Genomic DNA, 18,738 nt, shown 5'->3' with positions numbered 1-18,738 from the left:
ACCTCTCATGTAGAAAATAAGTAAAAAAAAATAAGTTAATATTCAAAAGATACGTGTCAATTACAAATAATAAAAGCGTCAACAATAGTTCACTTTGACTGTTCAAATTCGTTAGTGGAGTTGTCAGCCACATTGAAGGTAGTTGCTTTGTAACTTTATTTTTTACATTCTTAACGTACGTCCGTAGGATATTATTATCCTGTCGATTTGAACAGTTTAACAAAAACGATGAGACGTAGTAACTGCTCGACTTACTTATACAAGTGTCACTATAAAAAAGTTTAAAGGTTTAAAAAAAGGATTAAAAACTTATTCTAGGGGGGGGGCACGGTGGCTTAGTGGTTAGCGGTTAGCACGTTCGCCTCACACCTCCAGGGTTGTGGGTTCGATTCCCGCCTCCGACTTGTGTGTGTGGAGTTTGCATGGTCCCCCCGTGCCTTGGGGGTTTCCTCCGGGTACTCCGGTTTCCTCCCCTGGTCCAAAGACATGCATGGTAGGTAAAAATTGTCCGTAGGGTGTGAGTGCTAGAGTGAATGAGTGAGTGTGTGTGCCCTGCGATGGGTTGGCACTCCATCCAGGGTGTATCCTGCCTTGATGCCCGATGACTAGTGAGATAGGCGCAGGCTCCCCGTGACCCGAGGTAGTTCGGATAAGCGGTAGAAAATTGATGGATGGATGGAACTTATTCTAGCCGACATAGTCAGTGTGGTTGAACACTCCACTAACGAATTTGAACAGTCAAAATGAAGCGCGTCCCAATCAGGTGTATCAGTTTTTGGGGTCCCCCGTAAACACTTCCGTTGTCGTCCGTGCAGTTTGCAGCGCGTTTCTGTGTTTGTTAGTGTTGCGAGTATTTGCAGCTCGTTTCTGTGTTTGTTTGTGTTTAGAGTATTTGCAGGGCATGTGTCGCCAAACTGGAGATGCTTTCTGAATTTGCTTGTTTTTTTTTCTGTTGCAGCGCAGTGACACCTAGCGGCCACGGTTATAACTCCCTCCGCTACAGTGTTTTAATGCCACACGAATGTCCAGCTCGCAACGCACACCCATTTCACACCCAAGGGGTAGCAATTGCAGGCAGCGGGGATTAAGATTTATTAAACATAAAATAAAAAAACAATGACCCACGATGGGGTAAAACAGGAACAGACAATAAGATAAAAGCACAGAAACGAAGACTGACTAAACACTAGACTAAAGAACACTTGACATAAACTAACACTAAGACTAGACTTACTTTACAATATGCAATGTATATCCACAGGGACACAGAAAAGGAAACAAAGACACGGCTTGAGAAGGCATTTACATACAATGAACAAGCACAGGACAATGAAACGAGGAGTATAAATATGGAGGCAAATCAACCAAAAACAGGGGCATGAACTACTTAACAAGGTTATAATGAGACCAAAGGGCGGCAAACATAGACGGATACTCGGGGAGAGTGGAGAGTGGATACTCGGGAGACGTCTCTCCCCACAAAAAAATAGGAAATTCTGTTTTGGTTCTGCCTCAAGACCAAGAATTAGCCAACAATGATAGGCAGAACCGTGACAGGTTCTTTGTGGAACCAAAATTGGTCCTGGTATGGCATCGCTGGGAAAATCCTTTTAAGCTCCTTTATTTTTAAGAGTGTATCCCTGACCCTTAAGCCTAATACTCCTTTATATCCCTAGAATATGATTTGGCAAATTCATAAGCCTTAGGACCACGGTGAATGCACAGTGTACCAGTGCATTGATGAAATCAGCGTTTTATCTTGTTTGCAGAGAAATTTAACAAAATGTTGTAATTTTGTTGCTAAAAGGGATACTCCCCCCGAATAAAGAAAATTCTTTCACCATACACTCCCCCCATGAAAATTCTGCTTTCATGAGTTACTCTGTCCAATTTGTTCCAAACCTGTATATATTTCTTCGTTCTATTGAACATAAATAAAGACAGCGGAAAATACATCTTTCACCACCATAGTAGAACAAATTACTATAATTTGTTCTATTGAACACAAAAGAAGATATTTCGAAGAATTTAGGAAAGCAAACAGTACAATGGCACATTTGAATACCATTGAAATTTTTCTACTATGGTGATCAATGATGTCCCAGAAATGTCAGTTGCCAACATTTTTCCAAATATCTTTCATTGTGTTCAACAGAAAAAAAAAAATAATACAGGTTTGAAACAAATCTCATGACAGCCGAATTTTCATTTTTAGGTGGATTATTTAACTCGCACATCTATTAATTTTAAGCAAGAGAAAATTTTCTTAGATTTCTTTGGATGTTTTCAAAAACAAGAAAAACTAAGTTAATTATTTTAGCAGTGTGCTACACACTGTAGCCTATAACCAAGACTAACCACGGTTGAAATGTGATTTTTTTTAATGCTCACACGTGACACAGTTTTGCAAAAGTGAACAGTACTTGCACCTAACCAGCAAGTTAACGGTCGTCGTGATTGATGTATTTTCTTGTTTTTAAAACAGTATATAGCAGCTTGTCATTGAAGTAACGTTGCTCCTTCATGTTTGTCTAAACTGAGACAGCTGAGAAATTCCCAACATCTGAGAATTATGGGTCAGTGTAAACCACTTCAAGGCTGTGGATTAGAAGACAATTTCTGGCTCTGTTCTGTAGAGAAGAATTGAAAATGTGTCTGTGATAATAGACACTTCCTTCTTCAAACTAATCTTTAGACACGTATCACTGCGGACGGACTATTCAAGAGAATGAGTTCATTCTGCAAGTCAGGTTTTACTAACGTAACGCGAGACGCCGAGTGAGTCTGATGTTTCATTTGGTTTGTGGGATGTAGCAAGAGGTTGAGAAGGTCAAGTACTGGATAAGCTTTTATTCACATTGGACTTAATGGATGTTTCTTACACAACATGCGACTGAGATCAATGAAATCTCTAGTCCAGAGGAAAAGGCAAGAGTCATTACATAATAAATATACAAATCCACTTGACAAACTGGAAAAAAGTGGATGATTTTCTTCTGAAATAGAAACCGAGCTGAAGAATATCTGAAGATCTATTTTGCTGAATGACCAGAGAAAGTTCATGCAACATTATACCAGTAATTTGTTTGGTGTTCGTGCTTTCGTTACAATGCAGGTCTAGTCAACCTACAGGACAGTCATAAATTATTAATAATATATGCTAAATACATGTTTACAGACCCCAGTTACAAGCAACACAGACAGCATACATATGGTTCATATTTGTCATTTATATTAATTTAAGGTGCTATTCAATATTTATCGCACTAAAAACAAAAAACTATGCTAAAAACCTGTATATCTTCAATAATTATAAATATTTTAGGTTGAAAAAAATACATATTTTAGTTCTCACACACCATTGCTCTGGAATCAAACAACGTCTTGTGGTGCCGTCCCACAAAAGGAAAAAATCACTCTCACGCACTTTCTCCGGATGTGTTCCACGACTCTGGAATTATCTGCCTCTTGCCACAAGATCAACAGATTCTGTATTAAGAATTGGCTAAAAACACATCTCTTCCATCAACAACTTACCCAATAGTTCAGACTTCTTCTTCTTTTCTACTCTTTTACCCCCACATAAAATTGCATACTTTGATAGGCTGGCTGAGACCAGTTTTTACTGCACCTATGCATTGTTGTTCTTTTGTTGCACAAATACTATTGTTTTCCCCTACTTTGTACGTTGCTTTGGATAAAAGAGTTTGCTTAATCACTAAATGTAAAACAGGTCCCCCGAACCATGCCCACAAACAAACACAAGGGTTAACATACTTGGTGAAATAATATTTGGAAATTCAAAAAAAAAAAAAATTTGACCTGTCAACTGTCACAAAATGCATGCAGAAAAAAATCACATTCCAAACTTAAATGGTTTTAATCCATATATGTTTTGGAATGCATTCCTTAAGTTGGTTCTTTATGAAAAATGACACTTGGCAGGTTATTGCTGACCATAATTGAGAATTATAAAATTCCCAAGAGCATGTGAAGGCATCACTACCAAACCATGAACCGCCCTTGCTGTGAAAAAACTGTTGTATTCGTGTCTACGGAGTTGACATGACGCTCTCTTATCTCAAGGCCTGTGGGTAGAACATACAGAGTGGCTCCTACCCCTTTCGAAAGGAAACAGTGTGAAAATGTAAAAATTCACAAATGTGGTATTAATGTTCAATTAAATATGTATAGCACCATTAAACAAAACCAAATTTGAGCAATACAACAATTAAAAATGACATGATTTACTCATTCAATTTAAAATATTATTTTGTTGTTTTATTTTGTGATGTTATTTTATTGGATGCTGAATAAAAAAATGCAAGCAAGAAGAAAGAAGACAAATCGCCTTGTTTTCTTTTCTCTCTTCCTCTGTCCAGCTTTGAGTAACTTCTAGTAGAGGACGATCAGGATGAAAAGATGGCGACCATGCTCCTACCAGCGGGTCCTGATGGCTTGCGACCATTCACTCGCGAGTCTCTGGCGGCCATCGAGAAGAGGATCAGCGAAGAGCGGGCGAGGAACGCCAAAGAATACCAGGCGGACCCTGGAAACACGGAGGAGCCCAAACCCCGGGCCGACATGGAGGCCGGAAAGATGCTTCCTCGTATCTTCGGCGACATTCCCCCAGGACTGGTCGGAATCCCGCTGGAAGACATCGACCCTTTCTACTTCAAAAATCATAGGGTGAGGTTAGATGTTCTTGGGTAGCTTGATATAATGATATCATTGTGTACAGAGAGATTTTTAATGGAAAACATGGAACCATGTGCATGAGTCCTGTCTTGGATATTTCTTCTGTCAATCTCACAAATGCCTCGGTCATTGAAGTTGCAACAGAGATGTCAACAATGTGTTAAACTGAGCTCAGATTAGTCAAGTCTGCAGCCGGAAGTCGATATTATTGAATATCTCGATATGGACTCAAACATTTCTCATCAGATTTACCCAAATCCATATATGGATTTTATCAATTGTCTCACATTGCTTTTTAAGACTTTTAATCTTAAACAAATGTGATGCGTATAAAATATAAAGTATCATTCCATTAATCATTAGTAGCAGTAACTGTGTTTTTGTCCACATTGACTGTGATCATCTTCTGTTTTGCAGACGTTTGTAGTGCTAAACAAAGGAAAAGTCATCTTTCGCTTTAGTTCCACATCTGCACTTTACGTCTTCAGTCCTTTTCACTGCATTCGAAGAATCTCCATACGAATTCTAGTCCATTGATATCCTTTCACAGCTTTGAGAAAATATGTGTCTAAAATTTCAAAGGAATAGTTCAACCAACCACCAGTTACTTACCCTCGGATTGTTCCAAGCCTGTATAATTTTCAAACACAGTGGAAGATATTTGGAAGAATGTCATTAACCAAACAGACCTCATATCCCGTTCACTCCAGGTATTTATTTTCCATACTATGGGAGTGAATGGGACATGAGATCTGTCTGGATACTGACATTTCTCCAAATATTTCTCCCTGTGTTTAGCAGAACAAAGAAATTCACACAGGTTTGGAACAATCCTGAACATTTCCTTCCCTTGGAACGGCATTTGGATTTTTCCCAGGCTCATTTTAGAAACGGCTTTGTAATGTTCTTCCGTGGCACTGCGAGCCAAATCCCTTGATATTCCTCTTCTAATTCCCCAAATGAAATAAGAGCAAAGTGATTTGACATCATGTGACAGCTGCATGCTCCCGTCGGTTGCGAGGGCAGATGTTGGCATGTCTGTGGTCATAATGCATGCAGGTGTCCAGTAAACAGATTAATGTGTTTGAACAATTACACCTAAGAGTGAATGTAGTTAATGTAGCAAGAAATTATCCATTAAAAGTGTTTACAATGAGATTCATCACATCACAGTAGCACCTCAGGATTTTGGGAAAATGCCAATATCCTTTACATTTGTAAATGTAATCACATGTATGTTGTTATTTGGGCATATTTATGTTTCATTTATTTAAACAGTAACATGTTTAGTGTTTACTTAGTGTTAAGGATAGAGGCAGATATTACAAAAATATTATATTTAAAAGAATACAAAAATCATTACAAAAAAGTTTAGATATACCAGACCTACTAAAGAAAAGGAAGATATTGTGATATGATATAATGCAACATGTACCCTTAACTAACTTTACTATATATTTTGTAAAATGTCACAAACACAAACCTTAAAATATGATGTGCTTGGTACGAAATGGTGAAAACACTAAACAAGGTTCTAGTATTTATAAAGAAGGTTATACAGTGTATCAATACAATTAGCTGTATCAATGAGTTAGCTCATGGCATTTTTTTGCCATAAATTCTTCTCAATTTGAATACTTCTTTAATATATTTTAATAAAAGGCAAAAAGAGGTACAATGGTCGAAATTAGACATTTAGACATGTTAGGCCACTATGTATTTAATATTTATATGGAAATAAGATTAAGTTCACAAGTGTTATACGAATTTTCTAAATTTATTAAAGATGTATGTCTTTGTTAATGTACTACCTACAGTACCGTATTTGAACAGTGTCCCATTTGTAATTTACAAACGAAATTAATCCAAATGAGTTGCAGGAGTTTATTCTGTATTGGGTGTATTATTATGTGGTTAGATTGGGCCAGTGATGTATTGTTATTATCCCTAAATGTCCCAGGCTTAGAAAATCCCCACGCAGAGTCCATGTTATGGCTCAAATACATGACACACAAAACTGGGTAAAGGAACAGCTGCTTGCCTCTAAGTGGATAAAATCCTTTCCATTCCTTTTTCATTGTAGTGCAACGACATCATGTTCCCGTGTCATGAATGTTCCAGGACTACTTTGCAAAAGTCTGTAAAATACAAACACACAATTATTTACACTTTACGGCAATGAATCACTCAAAATTGAGTTTATATTTAATTCAGTCGAGAACCCTCAACATCTCTCAATTTTCTTAACTTGTTTACTTTGTTCAGTTTATTTATCATGTTTACAATTTTGACAAACTGCTGCTTCATGGCAATGTCAGACCCTCCACAGTGGACCAAATACCTCGAGTAAGTGTCACTTTTATTTATAACATGTTTTCAGTATTTTACACTGCTTAACCTGTTTTACAATAACATAAATCTGCATGTACAGAAAAACATAAAGAGATTATGGTCTTACATATTTTGACTTTTTTAACTTCTGCAAATGTTTCTGAGTGATCAGGATAAAAAAATATTTATTGGGATAAAGTGAACACACTTTAATCCACACAATAAAAACACAAAGTCAGTTTGGCTTGTGGATGCTTACAAGACTTCTTCATCTTTGCTAGGCTCCTGATAGCTGCATTGGTAAGAGTCTCTGTAAATATTCTCATTCTGTCGCAGCACCTGCAACAACACATTCGCATGATGTCCCTTCCTGTTGTTTTGAACATTTATAGTAGGCTACAACACGAATTTAAGAAAAATCTGCGAAGGTTCGCAGTAACTCTGGCCTGGATTTTAAATAGATAAAAAAGATCTCAAATAAATTTTCACATACCATGGCTTGGCCGTATACTAAAAACCTATAAGAAACATTTGCTTCTAGTTCACCCGTGCTTTCTCTTGTATTCTTTCAGGTATACATTCACAGGCATTTACACATTTGAGTCTTTAATAAAGATGCTAGCCAGAGGCTTCTGTCTGGAGTCCTTCACATTTCTCCGGGACCCCTGGAACTGGCTGGATTTCAGTGTCATTGTCATGGCGTGAGTTGTAAAACTTTTTAGTTTTGCGAATCGTGACGGTAACAACATGATTATAAGATAGGTTTACCCAAAAAGAAAAATTATCTCCAGATTTACTCACCTTCAAACAAAAAGATTTTTTGAGCTTAGTTAACACAACTAAAACTAAAACACACGAGCTGAGCTTTTTAATGACAAGTTGATCATTTTAAAGGTGCTTATTGAATTTTCAGTTTGCAGAAAATGCTAACTTTAGAAAACATTGACAATTTATATTTTGGGACTTAAGGGGAGTTTGTAGTCGTGCGTTATGTGTACGCGGTAGGTACAGCCAGGGCCAGATTAACATTTCGCTGTACCCTGGGCAACAATATTCAAGTACCCCATCATCACAAACCCAGGATCACCATAATCTGGCAAAATACAGAATAAATTATAAAAAATATACTCAATCTTTCAACAACTAACTGTCATCAAGTGCATTTTGATGTACAGATGTGCAAATGCTCATAGAACTACAAATGCACCAGTTCTCTTGTCAAGGCCACTCATTTAGGATGTTATGAAAACAAAATGCATCGGCATCAGTATAATCTGACCAAATTGACTCACTACATAGAGAGTAAAGGAAGTGTCCTCCATTTATGCAAATAAATAAATAAGCAACCACTTTCAAGGAATCCAGTATTTATTTAACAACACCTACATCGAGAACAAATGTATTGTATTTATAGAGCCATATCACAGAGGAAGTCAACAGACACAAACAAAAATTGATAATCACCTAGAATCAAGTAGCATTTTGGGCCTCTGCTCATTTTAAACAGAAATCACCCTGTCACCTCAGAAATTCAATGGGAAAATTAAGTTATTGTGCAATATAAACATTTTGAAATCTGCTGTTTTCTCTGAACAACAATAAAAGGATCCACCACAAGTAAAAATAAATAAAATGCAGTATCATCTGTTCTTAAACTCATTTTAACTTTTCTTAAAACAGAAAACATCTTGGTTACGTATGTAACCTCAGTTCTCTGATGTTGTTCTCGACACAACGTCTCGTTCCCTCCATCAGGGAACTGAGGTTACATACGTAACCAAGATGTTTTCTCTCTGTCGGTCTCTCGACGTTGTGTCGAGAACGACAGATGGGGTTGCCTATGGAAAACGCCACAACGCTGTATCGCGTCACAATCTCTAGCGAAGCGACGGTAATAGGCCTGGGCATGTATAGCTCGATGCTTTCGCGAAACTGTAACCTTTTAGTGTGGTGGTTGGGGGGTTCCAGAGCTTTCTTGGGGAAAGATTGGTACAGCCCTGACTGGTAACCTTTCACGGACGGAGGCCTTAGCTCTCTACTGGCGAGAGGCCGTCCGGCTCAGGTTTACACCGGGTAAGCGCAACTTCCTTAATTAGGGATGCGCTGCAGAGGCCACCTCCTACCCGTGGGGAGGAATATGGTGGGTATACACACAAAGAATTGCTGGGTTAGAAAATGACCCAACCTTAACCCAGCTGCTGGGTAACTATTGGACAGAACACGCGCTGGGTTATTCACCTCACGGTTATTTTTTAATCGCGAGGTGGAGGTCCACCTGGGGAAGCTCATGGGTTACCAGGAGTGGGAACCATTCTCATGAGGATACAACATACGGAACAGCCTACGGAGAGGGTGTTACAGACGTCCGTTAGCACTAGGTCCGGTTAGTGCTATCTGTGATAGGTCATATGGTGTCCCAGCCTAAGGGGGGAGGATGCTCTGCCCTTCCAACCTCCAGGGGGTGCTTGCTTAGTGGATGGAATGCCTGTTCTTAACCAGTGTTTGGGTAAGAAGGAAGGTTGGTGAGGTCCCAGTTTCTTAGCCATGTGTTTGGTTAAGAAAAAAGGTAGATAGCACACTGACCCAACCTCTTGGGTTTCCTAAGCATACGCCCTCCCGGATGCCAGTCCTACATGTTGCCACACAGGACGTGGGCTGACACCAGGTTTACGCGCAGGTTGTTAACCCTTGCAAAGGTGGTTGGGCCTAGCCCATCCCACAGCTCTACAGATGTCTGCTAGAGAGTCGCTTCTGGCCAGTGCCCAGAAGGTGGCTATACCCAGTGTGGAGTAAACCCTCACTGCCAGTGGGCATGGGAGATTCTGAGATCGGAATGCCGTCGTAACGGCATCCATGACCCAGTGCGCCAGCCTCTGCTTGGAGACAGCCTTCCCCTTCTGCTGTCCTCCAACACAGACAAGGAGCTGGTCAGAGCTACTACAGCTCTGCGTGCGGTCCAGGACACAACATGGATGGAGTTGGGTCTTCCTCCCCGATGGGGAGCGCCTGCAAGTCCGCCACTTGGTCACTGAAGGGAGAAGTGGGAACTTTTGGCACGTATCCGGGGCTCTGAGGGAATGGTTCAGGGGGAGTCGCTGTCCAGAGCATCAACTCTGATGCCAAGTGCGGTTAGACCAGTGCGGTGTAACCCATAACACTTGGTGCTCCTATTCCCTGACCTTGCACAGTGTCTGTGCAAGGAGGCTCCTGGGGGGGACGCCCGTCCCGCGGTCAGCTGTGCGCAAGGGCATCCATGCTGAGGGGGGACCTCGGACAGGGAGTACCAAAGCAGGCATTGGGGGGGGGGGTGCGAGGCAAATAGGTCTACCTGTGCCTGTCCGAACAGCACCTAAATGAGCTGTACTGCGCGGGAGTGGAGTCGCCACTCTCCGTAAGGTGTATACTGACAAGAGAGCGCGTCGGCTGTCTGGTTCAGTTCGCCTGGGATGTGTGTGGCTCACAGGCAGCGGATCACCTGCTGACTCCACAGGAGGAGGCGTCGGGCAAGTCGTGTTAGCTGCCGTGAGTGTACCCCACCCTGGCGATTGATGTACGCTACGTGCTGGCCCTGAGTCGGATGCCAGTCTCCCTCTGATGCTGCTAGCGACATCTCATCTATGTCACGCATCGTTTCCGAGTGCGTGCCTGAAGACCCGGACGGTATGCCACCGCCGGTTGGGGAACGTTCAGAAAAGCGAATCGGGGTGCTTTCGGCCGTGAGCACTTAGCTGCTGGCTTAAGGTCCCCATATCACTAACGCTGCTAATACAGGTGGACCTCGGGGCCGTAGCCACCGATGTCACGGCCCGAGTAGCAGACGAAATGGTGGCTGGTTCCCGTAAGAAGACAGCCACCCGTGACCGCAACTTCTGAATGAGAATCTGTCAAGATGTGTCAACGATGTGTCAACGAACGCTGCTTCAGCGTGCTGGGCGCCCAGACACCTAATGCAGTGATCGTGTCCATCCCCCTCCTCGATGAGGGTGCCGCACCCAAGAGAACAGCGGGACATGCCGCGCTGGAGATTGCTCAGTCCTGAAAAGGACCTATTTTTTTTTCCGAAAAAAATCTCTACGAATTCATTGAATTCGTTTTGTTCGTAGTCATGAGCGAAGGCTCTGAAGACCAAATTGTAAATGAATGCTGCACGCCCGGCTTCCTTTTATACCGGACATCCGGGGGCGGAGACCGGCATGCAAATTTCATTCGCAAAATTTCATTGGCCTTTCCAATAGTAGTCAGAGTTGATTGGTTCTCAAGGGCGAACCCCATCTGTCGTTCTCGACACAACGTCGAGAGACGGACAGAAAAGGAACAGCCAGTCACATCAAAGTTCAACAAGACAGGCAAGGGTTAAACATTTCAGTGCAAGATAAACATTTGGAAATCTGTAAATTTCTCTCAATTAGCCAAGACAAAAAGAAATGCTAAATAATCTGGCAAAACATACTATTTTAATCCTAAATAATGGGGAAGAGCGTGTTTAAATTTGAAATGCTTGATTTCATTTGGCAAACATATTTTACTCTGGCATTCTTCTGGACTTTGAATGTGCAAACTGGTGTAAGAGAGAAAGTGCAGAGATCCGTGTCTGTGGTACAGGGGCTGCTCGCAGACTCGACGAATGGTTCAGATGGCGGTGACACATCACCGCTTCCTTCAACGGTCGCACTCGCAGCAGAATCCGGGCCGTCGGTTGAAAATGCAGCCAGGGGCTATTCCCTGTCGGGGCTGTGAACATTAGCTATCGCCGGCAGTGAAGAAATGTCCTGGCTTGCAGAGCTGTCCTCGTTGACGGCTGCTGGCTCCATAGCTGAACAGTTGCTAACCTTTACTAGTGTGAAGAAATTACCTATTTTCGGTATATATTTTAATTATTTTCTAAGTTCCTGATATCCTTCTGCTTTTTTCATTACCGTTTAGTGCTCCCACTTAGCTTAACCATGTTTGCTTGTTTTGAGTTGTGTTTTGTAGCGGCGCTTTCCGTCACGCGACCGGTTTAGTGCACGTTGATTGGCTTCACCGCCCTGGGCCCTTTAGAGGCTGTGGGCCCCTGGGCAATAGCCCAGTTGCCCATATGGTTAATCCGGCCTTGGGTACAGCGTAGCCTATGTAGAGATGCGTAACCTACGGCATAGCCTGGCAATGAAGCCTGAAGCTTAAGCATGTTATAGCGTCAGCACTGTTTAGACAGAAAAAAAAACATGGAGAGAGGTTAAGTAAAAAGAGATTTTAGTAAAAGAAAATATGATCTTCTGCTCTGAAATGATTGTTTTCTTTCAGTGCCTTGAAATGAAAGAAATGTGAAAATACACACGTTTCCAAAGGAAATCACAAGACTCGGACATTATGTGTTGATTTGTTATTTTTGTTTCTTGTTGATTTTTGCAATGTTATTTTAAATTGTTCAATATTCAATTTTAACTTTGTTTTAATAATCTTAACAGAATGGACCTATTAACTTAAAGGAAAGATTACAAAGGATAAACATTACATGAATTATGTTGGTAATTAAAGTCAAGAAACTTTAGTGACTATTAACTAGCATGTTTGATAGACTATACAGATATTAAAACACATTATTTTATATACCCTGCATAAAATTGTATCATTCTAAATAATAAATTGTTTTGTACTATGTTGTGTGGCTGTAGTCCATACGGTTTAAGAAAAGTTTGTAAAAAAGATGGGAAATACTGGTATAACATTCTATTCATTTAAAGCGACATGTGACTTTCCATTGTTCAGTCAAACTGGGTGCTGAGTTTGTTTTGGCTCTTGCAAAGCTATTGAAGCACAACTGCTTTAAAATTTTTCACGACAGATATGTGACAGAGTTTGTGGACCTTGGGAACGTGTCAGCATTACGGACCTTCAGAGTTCTACGTGCTCTCAAAACCATATCAGTGATCCCAGGTTAGGAATTGTGTTATACAATCTGCATTTACTTTTGTTAAGCAAAACAAAGAGTGTGCCATCAAACAGAACCACACAGCATCTCAGAGCTGTAGTATTTACATACAGATGTCCACTTTTGGTGACCCCGATGGCATAGAAATAACATACATGAATAATATAATCACCTTTAGCAATGGTTTTACGTGGATACTTTTCTCTTTCTCTCTCTGTTTTTTTTTGTAGGTTTAAAGACAATCGTCGGTGCTCTTATCCAGTCTGTCAAAAAGCTAGCGGACGTCATGATCCTCACTGTTTTCTGTCTCAGTGTCTTTGCTCTGATTGGTCTACAACTCTTCATGGGCATCCTACGACAGAAGTGTGTCCGTAGCCCCGTCTCCTGCATCAACACCACCTTCCCAGGCAACGGGAGCTTCGTTTGTAACAACAGGACCTGGCTCTCCTTGAAGGACTTCTTAACCAGCGAAGGTTTAAATGATTTCTAGTGGATGTCAGGATTCATCTGGATTCCAAATATTGTTGAACAATTGAAGAACAATTATGTTTTACAATTCAAATATTTACATTTATGCATTTGGCAGACGCTTTTATCCAAAGCGACTTACATTGCTATATCCTATACATTTTACATAGGTATTTGCAATCCCCTGGGATCGAACCCACAACCTTGCGTTGTTAACGCAATGCTCTTACCACTGAGCTACAGGAAAGCAAAATATCAATATCAAAATAACAACCCACTTTATTGCCCATAAATATTCTGTGGTGGAAACAAAATTGATTATAAAAGTCAAATAAGATAGTATTAAATTTACTTGTTGGAGGATGGATGGAGTCTTTAAGCAAACCGTATAAAGACATTCAATGTGTTAATGGATTGATGTCGCCCAAATGTCATTGAAATCACCTCCTTCTTGTTCCTCAGACAACTTCTACAAAATTGAAGGATCAAAGGATGCCTTGATATGTGGACACAGCAGCGACGCTGGGTAAGGAATCTCTCCACCATCTTCAAGAGTTTTTCATATGAATTTGCCATGACAAGCGGCAGGACATTTTGTCATTTTCTTGGTTTCAATTTCTGCATTGTGCTGGGCTGCTTAAATGAAGTTTCACAATCTGAAAAAGAAGTGTTAAAGAAAGTTAAATAGCTGTATGTTCAATTCAAACACCTTTCTTTTAGTTTTGGGGTCAAATCAGTTGGCGTTTAGTTAAAAAAGTAGAACCAATTTTTAGCTAATGTTTGTAAGGGTTGTTACTTTTGTTAGGCTTTAAAAAAAAATCAGTTTCATCGGACGCGCGCCTGCCCCCAGTTATCTTCCGGTCTGTGTTTGGCTAGAGTCTAATAATATGACAATTTATATTTGATTTAATTTATGTTAATATTAAATAATATTATTATTTTATTTTATAATAATTGTATTAAACAAACAATTTGTTGAATTTTGTTGTATGTTCAATTTATTAATAAGTAATTTGTTGAACGGGTACAGTAGTTTGGTCGCATTTAAAGAAACCTATGGTACATTGACATTTAGCGGTTGGGCTTGGTATCGCAGTCTAAATTCAAAATATTGGAGAGACAAGGTTAGACAAGTAATGATTGTTCTCAATTTCTTTTGATTGTTATCAGAAATAATCTACAAGTTTTTTAATGCTTTTGAATGTGTACTGGAAGTTTAGTTGGGGTCACAAAAGTGCAAAGTTAACTTTATATAGATGAGATGAAATTGTCTATAATGTTAAAAACAAATTAAGGAGGTTCGGCAAAAAACACATGGGCAAAACTTACCGAGTTAAGAGCCAGGAGTATGATTGCATACTCAAGAGAAAACAAGAGAGCATCATCAAAATATTAATATAACTAATACTAATATATATATATATTTGCATATTCATATGATTTTGTCAAATTACCCATTAACCAAGTGCAGTGTTTTATCTAAATGCCTGACCCAAGTTTAGTGTTTTCTGCCTTTTTTATATACACTTCATATTTTGATGGTTTATTTAAACTTTCAGGGCTATTAAAAGCAAATATTGTGCACATATGCCCTCCGGACATCACTTTTGGTGACTACTGTATATTTTTAACACACGATGAATCACACATCAACAATCCAGTGATCGAAGAGTGAAAGTCTTCCATTGTGTGTCTATCAGTATTGAGGGAAATAATCCCTCAAATCCCAGAAACAGCGGTCAAACTCGAGGCACAGAACGATGCTCACAGTGCCAGGGCCAGTTCAAGGATTTTATTAACAAACCCATCTGTGATGATGGTAAAAAATCTGCACAGTTTGGAGGTAACCATTGAATGCGCAGTTTAAAAATAGATGCAATTCACCATAAACGGAAAAGAACATGATAAAATTCCACTAAATAAAGTATTTTTCAATAGATATGAATGCTGGCCTATATTCAATTCAATTCAATTCAAGTTTATTTATATAGCGCTTTTCACAATGTGTATTGTTTCAAAGCAGCTTTACAGGGGCAAACAGGAAAAACAGAAAAGTTAAAACACAGCACAGTGCTTATACAACGAGTAAGATCATTCTAATAAATAATATCTAATTTCTAATTAAATAAATAAATGAATGAATGCAGTCTCCCGGTGAGCAGGCCAACACTGCCCTGCTGTGGCGAGGAACCCAAACTCCAATGATTGATTAATGGAGAAAAAAACCTTGGGAGAAACCAGGCTCAACCGGGAGGGCCAGATCCCCTCTGACGTGTCATAGCTTCACTCAAACTGGTGACATGTGATTTTAGTTTAGCATTTAATACCAAATATTGTAACTTCAGCATTAATAAGACAAATGGTCAGTCTTTGCTCTTGGTTGGGGATGTAGTGGTCTGAGCTTGGATGGTCCGATGGTCATATTTCTATCGGCTGGTGGTGGAATTGCCTTAGATGGAGCTGGGATGGTCAGTCAGTCTGCAGCTGTAGCTGGCGTAATCTCAAATTGGGGATGGGCATCTGTCGGTCGTCTGGACATGGTGGAACTTCTTCCTGGCAGAAAGAGAATAAAGAGAATAATTAGCATAGCTGCTGTTCATTAACTATGCATTAGGTGAAAGCTTGGCTGAAAAGATGTGTCTTTAATCTAGATTTAAATTGGGAGAGTGTGTCTAACCCTCGAATAGTGTCAGGAAGGCTATTCCAGAGTTTAGGTGCTACGTATGAGAAAGCTCGTCCCCCTTTGGTGGATTTTGTTATTCTAGGTGTTGTCAAAAGTCCTAAATTTTGAGATCTTAGAGAGCGTGATGGGTTGTAACGTGATAAAAGCTTGGTTAAGTAAGTAGGTGCTAAACCGTTCAGGGCTTTGTAAGTAATTAAAAGAATTTTAAAATCAATGGATGAAATATTAAGATGAAATAGACAAAATAATGGCAAACACCATTTAAGAGGTAATTAACGTTTGATTTTCTCAATTCACGTGTGGCCACAGTAAATTTCCAAATCAAATGCATTCGACCTCACTTAACACTTAATCGATTCTGTTTGCGATTTGGTATATTAAACACTTTGAGAATTCCAATCACTGTCAATTCCCGGCTCAAGACACATCCCGGAGAGGATTTCGCTGTATCTTCGCATCTGATCTCCTCTAAGCCCTTAGCAGGTTTGTTAATGGCTGTTTTTATGACAACAGACCATTGGGGATTAGGACTGCTCATTCTGAACTCTCTTTTTCTCTGCATAAGTAACAGGGATAAAAGAATATCATGTAATGAGATACAGAGAGTAAGAGCATCTATACGTCTGGTTTTCTCTACATTGTCTGAAGTGATCTTTCCACAAACACCCCAATAGATAGAAATAGCATGTCCCATAAGAAACATTTAAAATGAGATTGAGATGATTCTTTAATTTTTCCTCCTAGACATCAATGAGATTATAGGGAGAGCAAAGTATTTTTGCTTAAGTCTCATCTGTGTTTCTCCCAAAAAAGGAGACAGAACTCTCCCAAACGTCTCTGTCATTAGAGTTTCAGAAGAGATCTCTATAATGTCTCAAACTGAGATCTGATTTGTATGCAATCAAAAGTCAATATTATTTAAGATTTCAATATGAACTAAAACATTTAAAAACACTTTAAATTGACCCAAAACTTTGACATGCACCTTTATACTGTTCATGGATTTGAAGAATTGTCTCGTTTTAAATGCACACTTTAAAAGAACTGAAAGTAATCCTAACAATATTGTTCATTTGTATCTTTATACTGTAGTTGAAGTTGTGGTGTGGACTTCGCTATTCTCTTAAATTTAGATCAATTTTTTCAACTAAATCTTTACAGTGGTAGTTGTGTGCATGGCCCTTTAGATGTGAAAAGTTGCTTTGAAGTGTTTGCAAATACTTGCTAAATACTCAAAAGTCCAGTATATAAAATTTAGCGGCATCTGGTGGTGAGGTTGCGAATTACAACCAACAGCACACTTCACCCCACCCCCCCCCTAAGTACTAGGGCAGCTGACAAAGAACTAAGATGCGGTCACGTTTTTGTTTCTTTGCCGAAGGAGATAATGTATTTACAAAACATGCTATGTAGATCAGTTTGTCCGTTTAGGGCTACTGTAGAAACAACATGGAGAATTTCATGTAAGGGGACCCCCGTTGTGTATGTTGATATAAAATAGCTCATTCTAAGGTAAGAAAAACATAACGCTTGATTATGTAAGATCTTTACACAAATCTGAACACAAAGTTATGTATGTTATATTGTATTTACAGTATGTCAATAGATTCCCCAAAAATGACACATAGCACCTTTAAACATATAAAAGGTCAGACTCTTAAAAAACATGAGTGTAAAGGCCAAGAGACATTCTTACCACTTCTGAGACCGAACACGTTAAAGGGACAGCTCACCCAAAATGCAAATTTGTCATCATTTAATTATCTTCATGTTATTTAAAACCTGTACAACCTAAACCATTCGTATGTGGAACACAAAAGTAGATATTTTGAGAAATGTGGTTTTGTATTCATACTATGGAAGTCGATGTTGTTTGGTTCCCAGCATTCTTCAAAACATCTTCATCTTCAAAAATGAAAGTGTCGGACTAAAAGATGCATTCTATCTAAAAGTGAATGCTCACCAAGATGCCTGAAACGCCTCTTGTAATCACACCCCCACAAATCTACGTCAGTTCGAGGTATGATTTGAGTAAACCACCCAAATGTAAACACAAGTAAGGTGGGAGTACCTGTCAGTACAATTGCTTTGAACCTGATGTTCCAAATATGGCAAGAGGCATTACATTTATGCCACACGCTTGCAGTATTCGACCAATCCCTACTCACTGGTTAAGCGGCCAATCATAACACACCTCGCTTATCATAGCGATGAGCTTTGTAAAAAAATTGCTAGTTTCAGAGAGGCGGGCAAAGAGGAGATACAAACATGCACGGTATGTGAATACAGCGTTTTTTAACCTTAAATCGTGCATACACAGTGCAATACATCTAAAACAAAACATAATATTTGTTTTAGCTCTCTCAAATGACCCCTTTACATTTTGTGTGAACCATCCTTTTAACTTATTCTTCTGATAACTGGACCAAACCTGTAAGAGACCGAAATCACTCATTAGATCTTCTTTAATGTCTCTATTGTTTCTTCTAGAAATGATAGCATCAGAGACATTGATCGGAGAGTTTATCTTCAGACACTTGTATTAACTTTCAGAATTTGCATTCAGTTTATATTGTTCCAACCTCTTGCCATGATATTTTCCTGCACTATTTTGTTTGAACACAAAGTATGGGAGATCACGGTCACG

General features: G+C 39.5%; 1 protein-coding gene across 1 annotated transcript in view; it reads left to right on the top strand.

Annotated features, from left to right (window-relative positions):
* Nucleotides 1–423: 423 nt before the first annotated feature.
* Nucleotides 424–18,738, top strand: part of scn12aa (sodium channel, voltage gated, type XII, alpha a) — a 54,672-nt gene continuing 36,357 nt past the window's right edge. Inside the window, exons 1-8 of the mRNA XM_056744278.1 lie at nt 424–493; nt 4,383–4,689; nt 5,116–5,234; nt 6,955–7,044; nt 7,602–7,730; nt 12,854–12,945; nt 13,171–13,413; nt 13,871–13,934. Of these exons, the coding sequence (XP_056600256.1) occupies nt 4,423–4,689; nt 5,116–5,234; nt 6,955–7,044; nt 7,602–7,730; nt 12,854–12,945; nt 13,171–13,413; nt 13,871–13,934 (1,004 nt within the window). The 5' untranslated portion in view covers nt 424–493; nt 4,383–4,422. The remainder of the gene's footprint in view (nt 494–4,382; nt 4,690–5,115; nt 5,235–6,954; nt 7,045–7,601; nt 7,731–12,853; nt 12,946–13,170; nt 13,414–13,870; nt 13,935–18,738) is intronic.

Source organism: Triplophysa dalaica, chromosome 3 (assembly GCF_015846415.1).
Source record: "Triplophysa dalaica isolate WHDGS20190420 chromosome 3, ASM1584641v1, whole genome shotgun sequence".
NCBI classification, from domain to species: Eukaryota; Metazoa; Chordata; class Actinopteri; order Cypriniformes; family Nemacheilidae; genus Triplophysa; species Triplophysa dalaica.
The sequence above is the reverse complement of the archived record's forward strand: the minus strand, read 5'-3'. Positions and strand labels throughout refer to the sequence as shown.